The sequence below is a fragment of the Rhipicephalus sanguineus genome, chromosome 10, assembly GCF_013339695.2.
Source record: "Rhipicephalus sanguineus isolate Rsan-2018 chromosome 10, BIME_Rsan_1.4, whole genome shotgun sequence".
Taxonomy (NCBI): domain Eukaryota; kingdom Metazoa; phylum Arthropoda; class Arachnida; order Ixodida; family Ixodidae; genus Rhipicephalus; species Rhipicephalus sanguineus.
Window position 1 is genome coordinate 138,052,147 of NC_051185.1, and position 11,898 is coordinate 138,064,044.

The 11,898-nt window shown below is 47.5% G+C and overlaps 1 protein-coding gene across 1 annotated transcript in view; it reads left to right on the forward strand.

The window, feature by feature from the left end:
• The window catches only part of LOC119406764 (putative protein kinase C delta type homolog), a 59,040-nt gene that overhangs the window by 45,765 nt on the left and 1,377 nt on the right, over window positions 1–11,898 (forward strand). The window contains exon 4 of the mRNA XM_037673495.2: window positions 7,703–7,832. Coding sequence (XP_037529423.2) covers window positions 7,703–7,832 — 130 coding nt within the window. The remainder of the gene's footprint in view (window positions 1–7,702; window positions 7,833–11,898) is intronic.

The window sequence follows — 11,898 nt, forward strand, 5'->3', positions numbered from 1 at the left end:
GCCTTGTGTTACGTGTCCTTCTCCTCGTCTGGTCTGTTGTTTTCGCCGGCGCTGTTCTACTACGATTATGAACCAACTAGCCCAAAGTACATTTCGCCTTGTATGTCTAACTCTGTGTGAAGAAACAGGACCGGCGCCGCTGACGGGACACACAAGCCCGGAAACGTGTCACTTGCTCGGCCAGAGTCACTGTCTTTGTTGGCAGAGGGCGCCACGCATCAACAGATCTCTATAGCCGATACGAAAGCAATGAAAGTTGTTGCAGCGAGCACGGCGAACGCGGTTTAAAGGGCGGGATGTTTCTGATAACGAACGGGCGTTGTCTTTTACACGGGCAACGCATGATGCACCCTATTCTGAGAACATTAGTTCTCGCTCGTGCTGAAACTATTTAGGCGAAAGCTTTAGATGCCTCATCAAACGCGAAAATTGACCGTTGGCGCCTCGCGCCGTCGGCGTCGACACGAGTGATGCAAAAAATGATCACGTGATGACGCCACCATATGACGTCATCAGTATGCCACATAGTGCAAATAATTTGTGACGGCTTCGTGATGACGTCATCACAAGGCATCATTACTTGGTCAAAGGTGAGCCGATCACGTAGGCATTGCGAAACCAGGTGAGGACTTGCAATGCGAAAATGGGCACAATTTATGCTTCAGTGCCAACAACTGCGATGTTGAGCACACTCATTTTTCTTGTCGCTACAAAGCTTATACTTCTAGTCCTTTTAAGAAGAGCCACGCAATACGCCTGCGCCGAGTGTCATTTCTGCAACAACGCGACAAATTTCGTCATCCTGCCCGAAATGATTGCTATAAAGTGAACAGTTCATGCTTTAATCTCAGTAATTATGATTTCGAAAAGTTCTTGCTGTACTTATTTACTTTTTCGCCAAAAGGCTCTGCGTTTAACCACTTCAATAAAATGGTCGCAGCTGTTTTCGCGCACGCATGACTACTTCTGGCTACTTTCACTGCCCTTGGCTCAGAATATTGACTCATTTTTGGCTAGTTCTTCTAATTTCCTGGCTATTTTCTTGTCTGGTCGACCTGGCAAGCCAGCTCCCCGCGAAAAAACTTCTGACTGCCCCCTGCTTCGAATAATAAGTTCTCGGAGCATCTCTGTAAAGCCTGATTGTATAGTGTAACATCGCCGACAGACTGACCAATGCACTTTGCACGAGATGCTGTTTCTTTAAGTTCAGATGACTCCAGGAGGGCACTGCAGCCACGGGCTTGCCGTGGTTCCAGTGTATCAACAAAAAAGTAAAAATATGCCACCTGAGAGAATTCTTTGCTCAGCAGGCTTCGTCTCGCTGAAAAATCGGACGACTAAGTGCACCTCACAGGAATCCCCGTCTGAACGCCTTAAAGAAATAAACTTTAAAATAAAGAAACATCGACAGAATCAATCCAAAGCTGCTTGCTTCAGCGATCCAACTTTATTTTAAGTCGCCGACTCATTCGGTCTCCTCCGTTCGCTCGGAAGATGTTCGAAAGCAATTGCACGTATTATTCGTTTTCAGGGGCTTCTCTTTTTTTCTGTCAATTTCCGTCCACGCACTTTTGCGATATGTCAGGAATGCGGGGCTTATGGGGACGCGGCACTACGCTCCTGTGTCAGTGCTCATTCGAAATACATGAGCCCTCCCGTTCCGCCGTACACGACTGGGGAGCGCTGTCAAGGCACAAATTCCTTGGGACGGCATCCCTCCGGCTCAAATGCCTGAGCAGCTTGAGAGCTTCACTTTCAGTCGTGGGACGAGCATGCATTTCCTTCCGAGTGCTTGCGCGGCCATCTTCCGGCTTCTTCGGTTGGATTGCGGCACGTATCAACGTTTACGCTCCGAAATTTTCATTCAGTTCAATTTCAGTTCATCTTAACCGCTTTTCAGCATCGATTGCTCGCCGGAAAAGATAAGCGTACAGGGGATCAAAAAATGCGAACTGACCTGAGACGAAACGTTTGAAGCTCCACTCACTCTTCCATTTTATTTATTTGCATTTTTTTGCTTAAACGAAGGCTATATGATTACTTAAAGAATGTATGAAAAATGATTCGGAGTCTATGTGTCACGTGACGGAAATTCTATCGACGAAAACATGTGCCATCGCGCCGTGAGTAATACAGTGGGATAAATAAAACAGTGCTACGAACCCGCTACGAACGTTCCAACTGTTCATGTCGATACTAATCTCAAGTTCTGCGCTATATCTGAAAACTTCAAAGAAATGCTTAAATTGTTTTCATCTCACTCAGAATTACGCCCTGCGACACAAATTAAGCATGGCATTTTCACGTCCGCTTCTGTTGCTGTGGAATGCGCCGATATCGTAATACAAGTAGGAGAGCCGAAAATACAGCAAGCATAATTTTATTTGCGGAAGGCGGAGACACCGCCTTTTGCTCCGACTGCAGTGACACACAGTGATGAATTTTGGCATCGGAAGTGCTCATGTGACAATTGTAAATAACGAGGACCCGTGGTCGTTGATCTGGAACACGTCTTTACTGTGCAAGGGCTAGCTCCTAATCCCACTTCGTTCTCCTCCTCCTTTCGACCCTGTCCCCCCCCTCAAGACTATGCCCCACTATTCTATTTTCAACATCCTCCGAGGGGGAGAGGACAAAAAACGTCGCATCAGTCATTTTGTGGCTTCCATTACACACAGGTTTTGCACCGGCCGGTTCACCACGTGGCCAGTAGCCAAACAAACGGAACAGGCTGTGACTATCGCGTCCGTGATGCAGTCATGTCAATCGGACAGCTGTTGTTGCACTGTCACCGCGTCTGAGACGCCAATCGGTGATGAAACCTGCTCATCCGACGTGTAAATGAGGTGCGCGCTTCCATCTCCGTCGTTTCCATGTCGGTGTGGCATTGGTGGTGCACTCCGCACTCAGGTTCTCCTGCAGACAGTTTACTGCAGCGTTTGGGAGTCTTCTCCATGTGCATAGATACCTGCAGCGACGTTTCTTGCTGCGGCCCGAACCCTGCGAAGTCCCGTATTTCAAGAAGGTTGCCGATATCGACGCTTGTTCTCCTGATCGGTTCACCACGTCAGTGACGAGTCCCGGGGCCTGACTCTCCCGCTTCTCAGTAGGGATATGTTCATTGAGATGCTCGCACAGTAGGTTCGCGTGGTTGTGGTATTTCTTCGGCTTCGTTTTCGGGACCCTCCACCTCTCTTCCCGAGGCAGAAGCAGCGCTTTCTCCTCCCTGTGTACGCGCTCCTCCCTTCGCTCAGTCATAACCTCGTCCAGTTCCACGAAGCTGAACGGAACATAATCCTGACATCCAGGCTGTGCATCCAACGACGAAGATTCCAAGAAAAACACGGCACGACTGCTAGCTCCGTCGAAGGAGTCATTGTTGCAGGTGGGCAAGCTGTCGGCAACTTCTTCCCTTCCACGCTTCATCAGTTGCTCACTGGAGACAAACTGTTCGTCAACTTCAACCTCATTATTCATTCCACAGCTTCCACCATTTTCACGACTGCCGCCTGTACTTTCGAGAATGCCTATCGCTTGAACCTCTTTCGGTTCTTTATCCCTCTTCTGAATACTACCACGGTTCTCCAATGGCTGTTCCTCTCTTGTCCAAGTAACAGCGTGCAACGTTTGCTCAGGAGGATCTTCCACGCACATCATCGTCGCTTCGATGGTATTCTCTTTTTCATCCCTTTGTGGACTCGCAGACAATCCGCTTTTGTGGTTGGAATCTGAGCCTTCGAAACTTGTCATGTCTCCTTGCATGCCTTCGGAGATGCTGTCACAGTCGTCGGCGATTTTACACGAACCAGCTCGGTTGTAGTTTCCGCTGTCACGTCTAGCGTAAGCAAAAGGGAAATAGCACGTGTCACGCAGGAGAACAGACTGTTCGCGTTCAGATAGGAAATACTGCCCATCAGCGATGGCATACAAGACCTTCTCATGATATTCTGCAGACTCGTCGAGTTCCTTGTCAAGTTCCTCGTCTTCAATAACGTCGAGGATCTTCCTGTCTAACTAGCGGAGCTCAGCTTCTTTGCTCTTCAAAAAGTTGACGTGCTTCATGACACGGCGCGCTTCGGCATCGGGATTCTGCAGCAGTTCTGTCAGGAGCGTAATAATACGAGAGACGCTGACCCTAAGAGTTCCACGCACCTTCCGAAAACGCTCGGCCGAAGTCATTGTAGTCCACGAATGACCTATCCCGGGTTTCACGGCACCAAAAAAATGTAAATAACGAGGACCCGTGGTCGTAGATCAGGAACACGTCTTTACTTAATGAAGGCTAGCTCCCCTAAGACTATGCCCCACTACACGACGACAGCGGTTGTGCGTTTTGACTGGCTTGACACGCCGATTTGCACTTGACATTCTCATGATCCCCGATAGGCCACACTATTATGCGTTAAAAATTATAAAAACGTTATTTGTGCATTCTCGGATACGAAAATGTGATTTGGAGTGTGAACAAAATATCACCTAACGTTGCCGTTGGAAAGAAGATATTTCCCATATCTCATATATGGGTCATTTCTGAAGGGGCGATTCGACGTCAGGGTTAGAGAGAGGTGTCAACAATGATCTTCAGAATGACTGAAATCTGGACGCCGATTCTGAAATATGGAGTTTCTGTTCCGCGGTCATGTCTCAACTCATGCTGACCTTATGGGCTGCATCACACAAAAAAAGGCTTGAAACCAGTCACGTCGGTGTAGCTCATGCATGTACTTATAAGAAAATGAAAAAAAGGGGGACGAAGCCAGTCACGTGCGTACCCGGGCGCATGCGGCCCACCGTGCACGTGTTCGAACTCCCTGCTCTAGCCGTATAAATATAGGCTTTGTCCCATGGAATGTGCAATAAGAAGTGATTAAACGTGGCCTGCTATATGCTTTTGTCGTAGTACCCATAGTTGTGTGCGCATCCTTTTTTTTACGGTTATGTTAACTACTTGGAGAAAGAATGTGCTGATTATTTGTGCATCGGGTAAATTAACCCCTCGCTTGACCAACAGGTCTACAGTTCACTTCAGACCCATGACCCCTATATTTCTATGCGCTGCCAGCTTCGACTCGATGCTAAAGTCCGGCACTCTGTCTTAAGTGGGGAATGAATGCGCGTCTTTTGTCGTAATCGTTTAAATTGCGCGAATGATTTCAGCCGGTGATTCAAATGTATCTCGTCTTTCCTATGTTATTGACGACATAGAGAAACACAAGATCCTCTTGTTGCCCTTAAACGAGACTTTGAGACTTTCGTTGTAGCTAAAGCAAGACAAATCCTCCTCCGTATCCTTAGATAACCTTTATAGCTTGCTTGTGTCTTTCTAGTTGCGATACTTAACGATGTTCTGTTAAAACTTACGAACACTACCTGTAATTAAAACGGTTACGTCCCCGTGTATGTTCTATGCAGATTTTACAACCTCAGCACACGTGTTCGTGCTATTTTGTTTTGTCATGATGTAATTTCTGCTGTTCGTTTTTTTTTTCTTCATGCCATTGTGTTGAATTTTTCGTGCAATGTATCCCACTCTTCTAAAGCTCCAGCAGTGGTGGTAGCAACACCATTCAATGAAAACATTAAATAACTGAACTAAACAAGGACTGATTAAGCAAAGTATCGCATTAATCAACAGTCGGCAAGTTGTTGTTACCAAGTTGGCTGCTCATAAACTCTTGTTTTCTGTGGATAAGACCCAACGTAAGATATGGGCGATGATTCTAATCGCTTGTAAGGGGTGCCAATCTTTGGACGGGGGCTGCGGATTAGGTGTAACGAGCGACAACGATAGCGTCCTGCCTGTTCTTATCGCATTCTTGACGACAGTGTTCGCTCGACAGCGCCTGTGACATCACCATACCCTCAATTCCTGCGCTGGCCTCGCCGACAAGATTATAGTATACGCTAGCCATAAACGCGGGTGCGAGAGCTCTCCCGAAGTGTCATCAATATCTGATCGGCAGTGTGAATCGGCCAGTAATGCTGCTTTGTTGACGGTGCCAGATTGGCTTTGTAATGTCAGCGCAGCTCTCGATGTTCTTCGGCAACCATCGCAGAAGAAAATCCGAAGAGGCACTGTCTGCAGCCACCTTGGCAGGCGAGCATACGGGAGGCGGATACACCGCTGAATCCAGATGGTTAATCAGCCAGCGGACAGTGACAATCGCAGAGGGACTAGACAAGTTTGTTAGCGCAGAATCGCGTTGTTCCTGCAGGCTGTTTCAATCAGTTCAGTTCGTCTATGAAAATTTTCTTTGCGTCAATCGCTGCTGCCTCGCCATGGTGAGGGCTACCGCGGACCCAGCCAAGGAAGCATCTGTGATGTCAAGCGCGGAGCTCTTGTTACGTCGACGGCAACAGTGACTTTTCTCTCCTCCTCTCTAGCTTTTCCTCCCCTTTCCCCATTCCCGAGTGCTGTCCCTCGCGTCCTGTTGCGGCAGACTCCGCGCTCATAAAAACACACACATTACCCCACTGGTCGTGGGAGGCGCGGCTTTCGGATCAGACCTTGGGAAGCCAACTGGCAACCCTGCACCAGGCCCGACGAGCTGCTACAGCCAGTGGAGCACTGGACGAAGGACCCCACCCACTTTACTTGCTAATAGGAATCTCTAATGGTAGTTTAGCGGTTAAAGTATCACGCCGCTAAGATCGGTGAAGTGGGTTAGATTTCATGCGGCGGCCACATTTTCATGGGTCAGAAATACAAGACCACCCGTCTGCTCACTCCTAAAGGACCCCTGGGGTTCTGAATTATTCCGCAGTCCCCTATTATATACGGCGTGCCTCGTGATCGGCACGTAAACCGAGAAATTGATTTATTTCTAATCGAAATCGACATCAGGATGGCAATATACATATTAAGTAATTACTGGGCTACCTCATCATCATCATCAACATCATCAGCCTCTCTACGCCCACTGCAGGGCAAAGGCCTCTCCCATGTTCCGCCAATCAACCCGGTCCTGTGCTTTCTGCTGCCACGTTATACCTACAAACTTCTTAATCTCATCTACCTACCTAATTTTCTGTCTCCCCCTCACGCGTTTGGCATCTCTTGGAATCCAGTCAGTTACCCTTAATGACCACCGGTTATCCTGCCGACGTGCTACGTGCCCGGCCCATATCCATTTCTTCTTCTTGATTTCTTCTTGAGTTGCTTCGCAGCCCAGCGGCTGCGAAGCAACTGACCAAGGCGGCGGTCAGACCTGCTACGCAGCAGAGGGTGCTAAAACTGGGCTACCTATTACATGTCAAAACCACCATAGGACCATGTGGCACGCTCTGCTGGAGGACAACGAGTCATTTGAGATTATAGGGGTTCCTTGACATGCACGTCAATCTGAGTACACGGGTTCTCTTGTATTTCAGCCCCATCGAAATGCGCCCGCCACGGCCGGGAGTCTAACCCGCTTCCTCCAGCTTAGCAGTGCGGCGCCTTACCTGCTAAGCTACAGCGACGGCTTACTTTTCTTACCTTTTTGTAGTCGGGGTGGCCTTAAGTCTTTTATCAAACAGCCACGTGATGCAGTCATCCTCCAGCCAAACGAAAGACGTAATCATTGTTCATTTCTCCGTTGAACAAATGCAGCAGAAATTTCGTCCAAGTTTCAGTCCACGATATTAGGCCAGTGTTGACTGTTACTTTCTCCAGCCGTGTGCAAGCTGTAATTAACATTCTTCTTTCTGCCTTGTTTGCAAGTACCTCCGCGAGAGGTTCAAGATGGACGTCCCCCATCGGTTCCGGGTGCACAATTACATGAGCCCTACTTTCTGCGACCACTGCGGCTCTCTGCTCTACGGGCTCTTCAGGCAGGGGCTCAAGTGCCAACGTGAGTTGTGCCCTCGTATAATCTTTTGCCCTCTTATTCCAGCTTTTTCCTGCTTATTGGAACAGAGGCCACACTTCGTATACAGACCATGGAAGCGAAAGTAATATATTTTAGCAAGTGATTCACCTATCCAGAAGATGTCTGTAAGGTCTGCAAACTCACTTAATCGTAGATTATCCGATGTTCGCTAATGGCGTTCCTCGTGAATACCTTAGTGCACGCGCAGCTACTTTGAAAGTGGAGCGTCGTGAGTATTAAAGATGTACCCTTTGAGCTAATCCTCAAACTGTTACATTCCAGGATTTTCTTCGGCTGTTTTCTTTCTGATTTGGTTAACATCGCGCTCAATTGTTTCCCGAACGCTTGCGGCTCGCAAGAACAACAAATTGGTGGACCGGGTATAATTTTTTTAGAGATTATGGGGGCCAATCGTTTACAGCTGGTTCCATAGAACGAGTGCTATTTATATAGGGCACTATCCATGAAAACCGGCTATTGTCAACCGCGTGTTCGCAGTGTTCTCTCTAATGTAATCTTTTTCTATCTAATGTGATTCCCTAACGTTATTTCTAATGTAATTTTTAAAACATGTAATTTTTTTTCAACCTTATGTGATTGTCTAACGTTCTGTCTTATGTAATTTTGTTAAAACACCAGAACCTACACAAAGCGCAGGCTAAATAGCTCACCCGTGCTCGTAAAAAGTTCCTTACGCCAGAATTTTTGCAAGAGAACATTTTAGCCAATCCTGGACCTGTACATATCATTATGAAAGGTAACAAGCTAATGACGCAAAACGCTTCTGAAAGGAAAAAGATCGTGAATTCGCGCTTATTTTATAGTTATTGTCTACCAACGTCTGACAGATTGCACCGTCCGTGTTGACCCTAAAAACAAGACAGTAATGGGCGATTGTTTGGACATGCAAAAAATATGGACTATAATTGAGTAGCTACTGCATGGCGGGCTTGCAATACATATACTGGTTAAGAATGGAAGCTTCAGCGAGTTGGTATGCGTTCATCTATGTAGAAACAGCGCTCACTAGACGACGACGAAGTAAAAGAAGGCACAGGACAGGCGCTGCTCGCAACTAAAGTTTATTAGGAAAAACACGCAATATATATATAGGTGATGTGCAACAACAAAACAACAAAAAAACACCAAAAGCGAATAAGACCCAAACAAGTCTCAAGCAAGTAAAAGCAAAAAAACAGGTATCATAGTCTGCAGGTGCTGCAAAGGTACGAAAATTCTGCGTCACTCAGCGAAATCGATGGCATGCTAACACACTTACCTCCTTTTCTTCTAATGTGGAAGGCCTCGATCACTTCCCTTGCTACCTGCTCTTTATGATGCGATAAAATCATTGTGTCACTGAAGAAGGGTGCGCAGCCGCATTCGTGGCAATGAGCGGCGAGAGAAAATGGCTTTGTTTCTGTCAATGATCGTTCGTGTTCACGAAGACGAACGTTAACGCATCTTCCGCTTTGGCCAATGTAAGTTTTTCCGCATGATAATGGTATTTGGTATACTATGGCCTCCTTGCAATCTGTATAGTGGTAGGTGTGGTTAATTGCACAGTTGCCAGGAACACTTTCCCTGTCGTTCCTCTGCTTATCAATGCTTTGCTGTACCTTTGCACAAATGGACACCAGCTTATGAGGAGATGAGAAAACTACGTCAACGCCATATCTTTTGGCCACGTTTTTTAAACCGTGTGCCACTCCGTGAGTGTACGGTATTACCGTGTACTTTTTTGCTCTGGCGGTCCGCTCATCATTTCCAGGCTGCGTTCCATTTGTTTTTAGGTGTTTGCGCATCTTCTCGCACGCTTGCGCAATTACGTGTTCCGGAAACCCCGCTTGCCTAAGTCTAACTACCTGTTCATCAAAGCTTAGTTTCAATCTATCCTGGCAAGGACTTCTGCAATGCAGCACGGACACAAGAAAAGGCTAAACCGTGCTTTATTATTTTTGAATGTTTTGATGTGAAGTTCAGAAGTGGTTTCAGTGAACGAGGAGGACAGTCAGCGCCTGTCCTGTGCCTTCTTTTACTTCGTCGTCGTCTAGTGAGCGCTGTTTCTACAAAGATGAACATATACTGGTTTTTGCGACCTCTTCTCAAGCCCTATCGGAGAGACCGCTAAATGGAATATTTAGTGTGTCTAGCGAATTGTCGCTAAGTTTCTAAGGCATTGGGTAAATACAATGTCACTATTGGTGAAGGGAATAAGAAGCTCGTTTAAAGTGGCCTTAGTTACACTAAACGTTTATTACGTGAAAGGGACTGCACTGGTTGGCGTCTTTTGTTGGTGTCACTGGTTGCGTCACTGGTTGACGTCATCGCCGGTTTTGTCATTCGTTGCTATTTGTGTTTCGTCTTATCTAGAGGTAAATATATCCTTCAGTGAACGCTACCAAGACGAAGAACACCTTAATGAGGTTGCCGTGTTTTCAGAATTACTTGTGTTTGCTCTCATCGGGCTTCAGGCTTGAAAACGATACCGAAATTGTGAGTAGTTCGGTTATAAACCATCGCTGCTCGACGTAATCAAAGATTCGGCTCCACGGCAACGAGAGCTGCATTCTTGTCGATGTGTGCCGCGGAAGTGCTTCGATGCGGGCTTGCATTGCACGGCAGCACCTGTTGACCATCGCGTTTGCAGCTTGTTAACACTCACTTTCGCTACTTGGCGCCTACTGTTTTCCCAGCGACACACTAAGGCATACACTGAACAAGCTACAAAAGCCACCCTGCTGTCAACGCAACGCGACGTTGCCTTACGCGCGCTGTCTCCCGCGAAACTGCGAAGGATTAACCGACACCGGCGCGACGCACATCTCGCAGGCGCTACTACATGGTCCGTGGCAAAGCACGTGCATCACAAGCTTCGCGCGGGTTTCTAGCGTTTCGCAGGTGGGTTAACCGTGGCACGAAAATACATCAGCAGTGAGTTATGTCGCGAGTTCGCCACACTGCGGTGAACAGGTTATTTCAGGGCGACCTGCCTCTTTTCTTTTTTTTTTCTCTCTCTCTCTGGTTTACTCTTGCCAGGGAGTGTGTGCACCAACGGCTAAGCGGCGGTCGAGAGATATGTCGTTCTTCCTGGACGAAAGCACGGTTACATAAATCGAGCCAGGTTTCACGGTGCGGAAGTAAGCCGACTCAACGTTGATGCACTGTTCCCGTGTAGTTACTTTCTAGAACCTCTGGATAAGACGCGAAAAAAAAATTTTTTTTTAATGCGTTAGAGCTCGCTATTCGACTCTGAGCTGCAGTGGACACGAGTTGAGGCGCAAGATTTTACACGTCCTGTAGAACCCACGTGAAAGCCGCAGTTGCGCGACCTATAAAGAAAAGAAAGGGAAAACACAAGAATCAAGTACTTCCAAGCTTACGAATGTGAGTGTTGAAGCACGCGCCGTCTGGACAGATATTCACGGGGTGCAACTCCGGCGAATGTTCAGTGTGCTCTCTGGTGTGCTCCGGTTCACATTTGCATTCCGCGGCTCGGCTTGCGTGCTGAGACCCGGAAAATTACAATTTGCTCCGGTCGCTGGGTTGCGCGTCGCACGACGCCGCGGCCGCAAGTCCGGCGCAGCAAAGAGGACGGCCGTGCGCGCACTGTGATTCTTTACTCTTGCCTGCCTCGACAGTGAAAATAAACCTTGGCGCTTCGTCTAGGTTAGGTAGAAATTTATTATTTGCAGGTCTTGTTATATTCATTTGGCGAAAGACGTTTCACTGCCAGCTTGAAAACAAACGTAATCAATATTTACCTTCGTCAACCTCGCCTCGCTGCGGTTTCTTAGAGAAGCCGGAGTGAACGACACGTTGCGACAATTCAGCGACTACGTTCACGTGTTGCTTTTAGGCAGCGCTGTTGTCATGACTTCGCGGTGTAGTTACAGACTCTCTCCTTGTCTTTCATTCTTTGGAACCTCCTTTCCCTCTTCCTAAAGTACAGGGTAGCCAACCGGGGATTCATCTGGCTAACTCCTTGTCTTTCCTCTACCCTTCTCTCTCTCTCTTCTCCCCAGAACCTAAGAGGTGAACTGCTCGA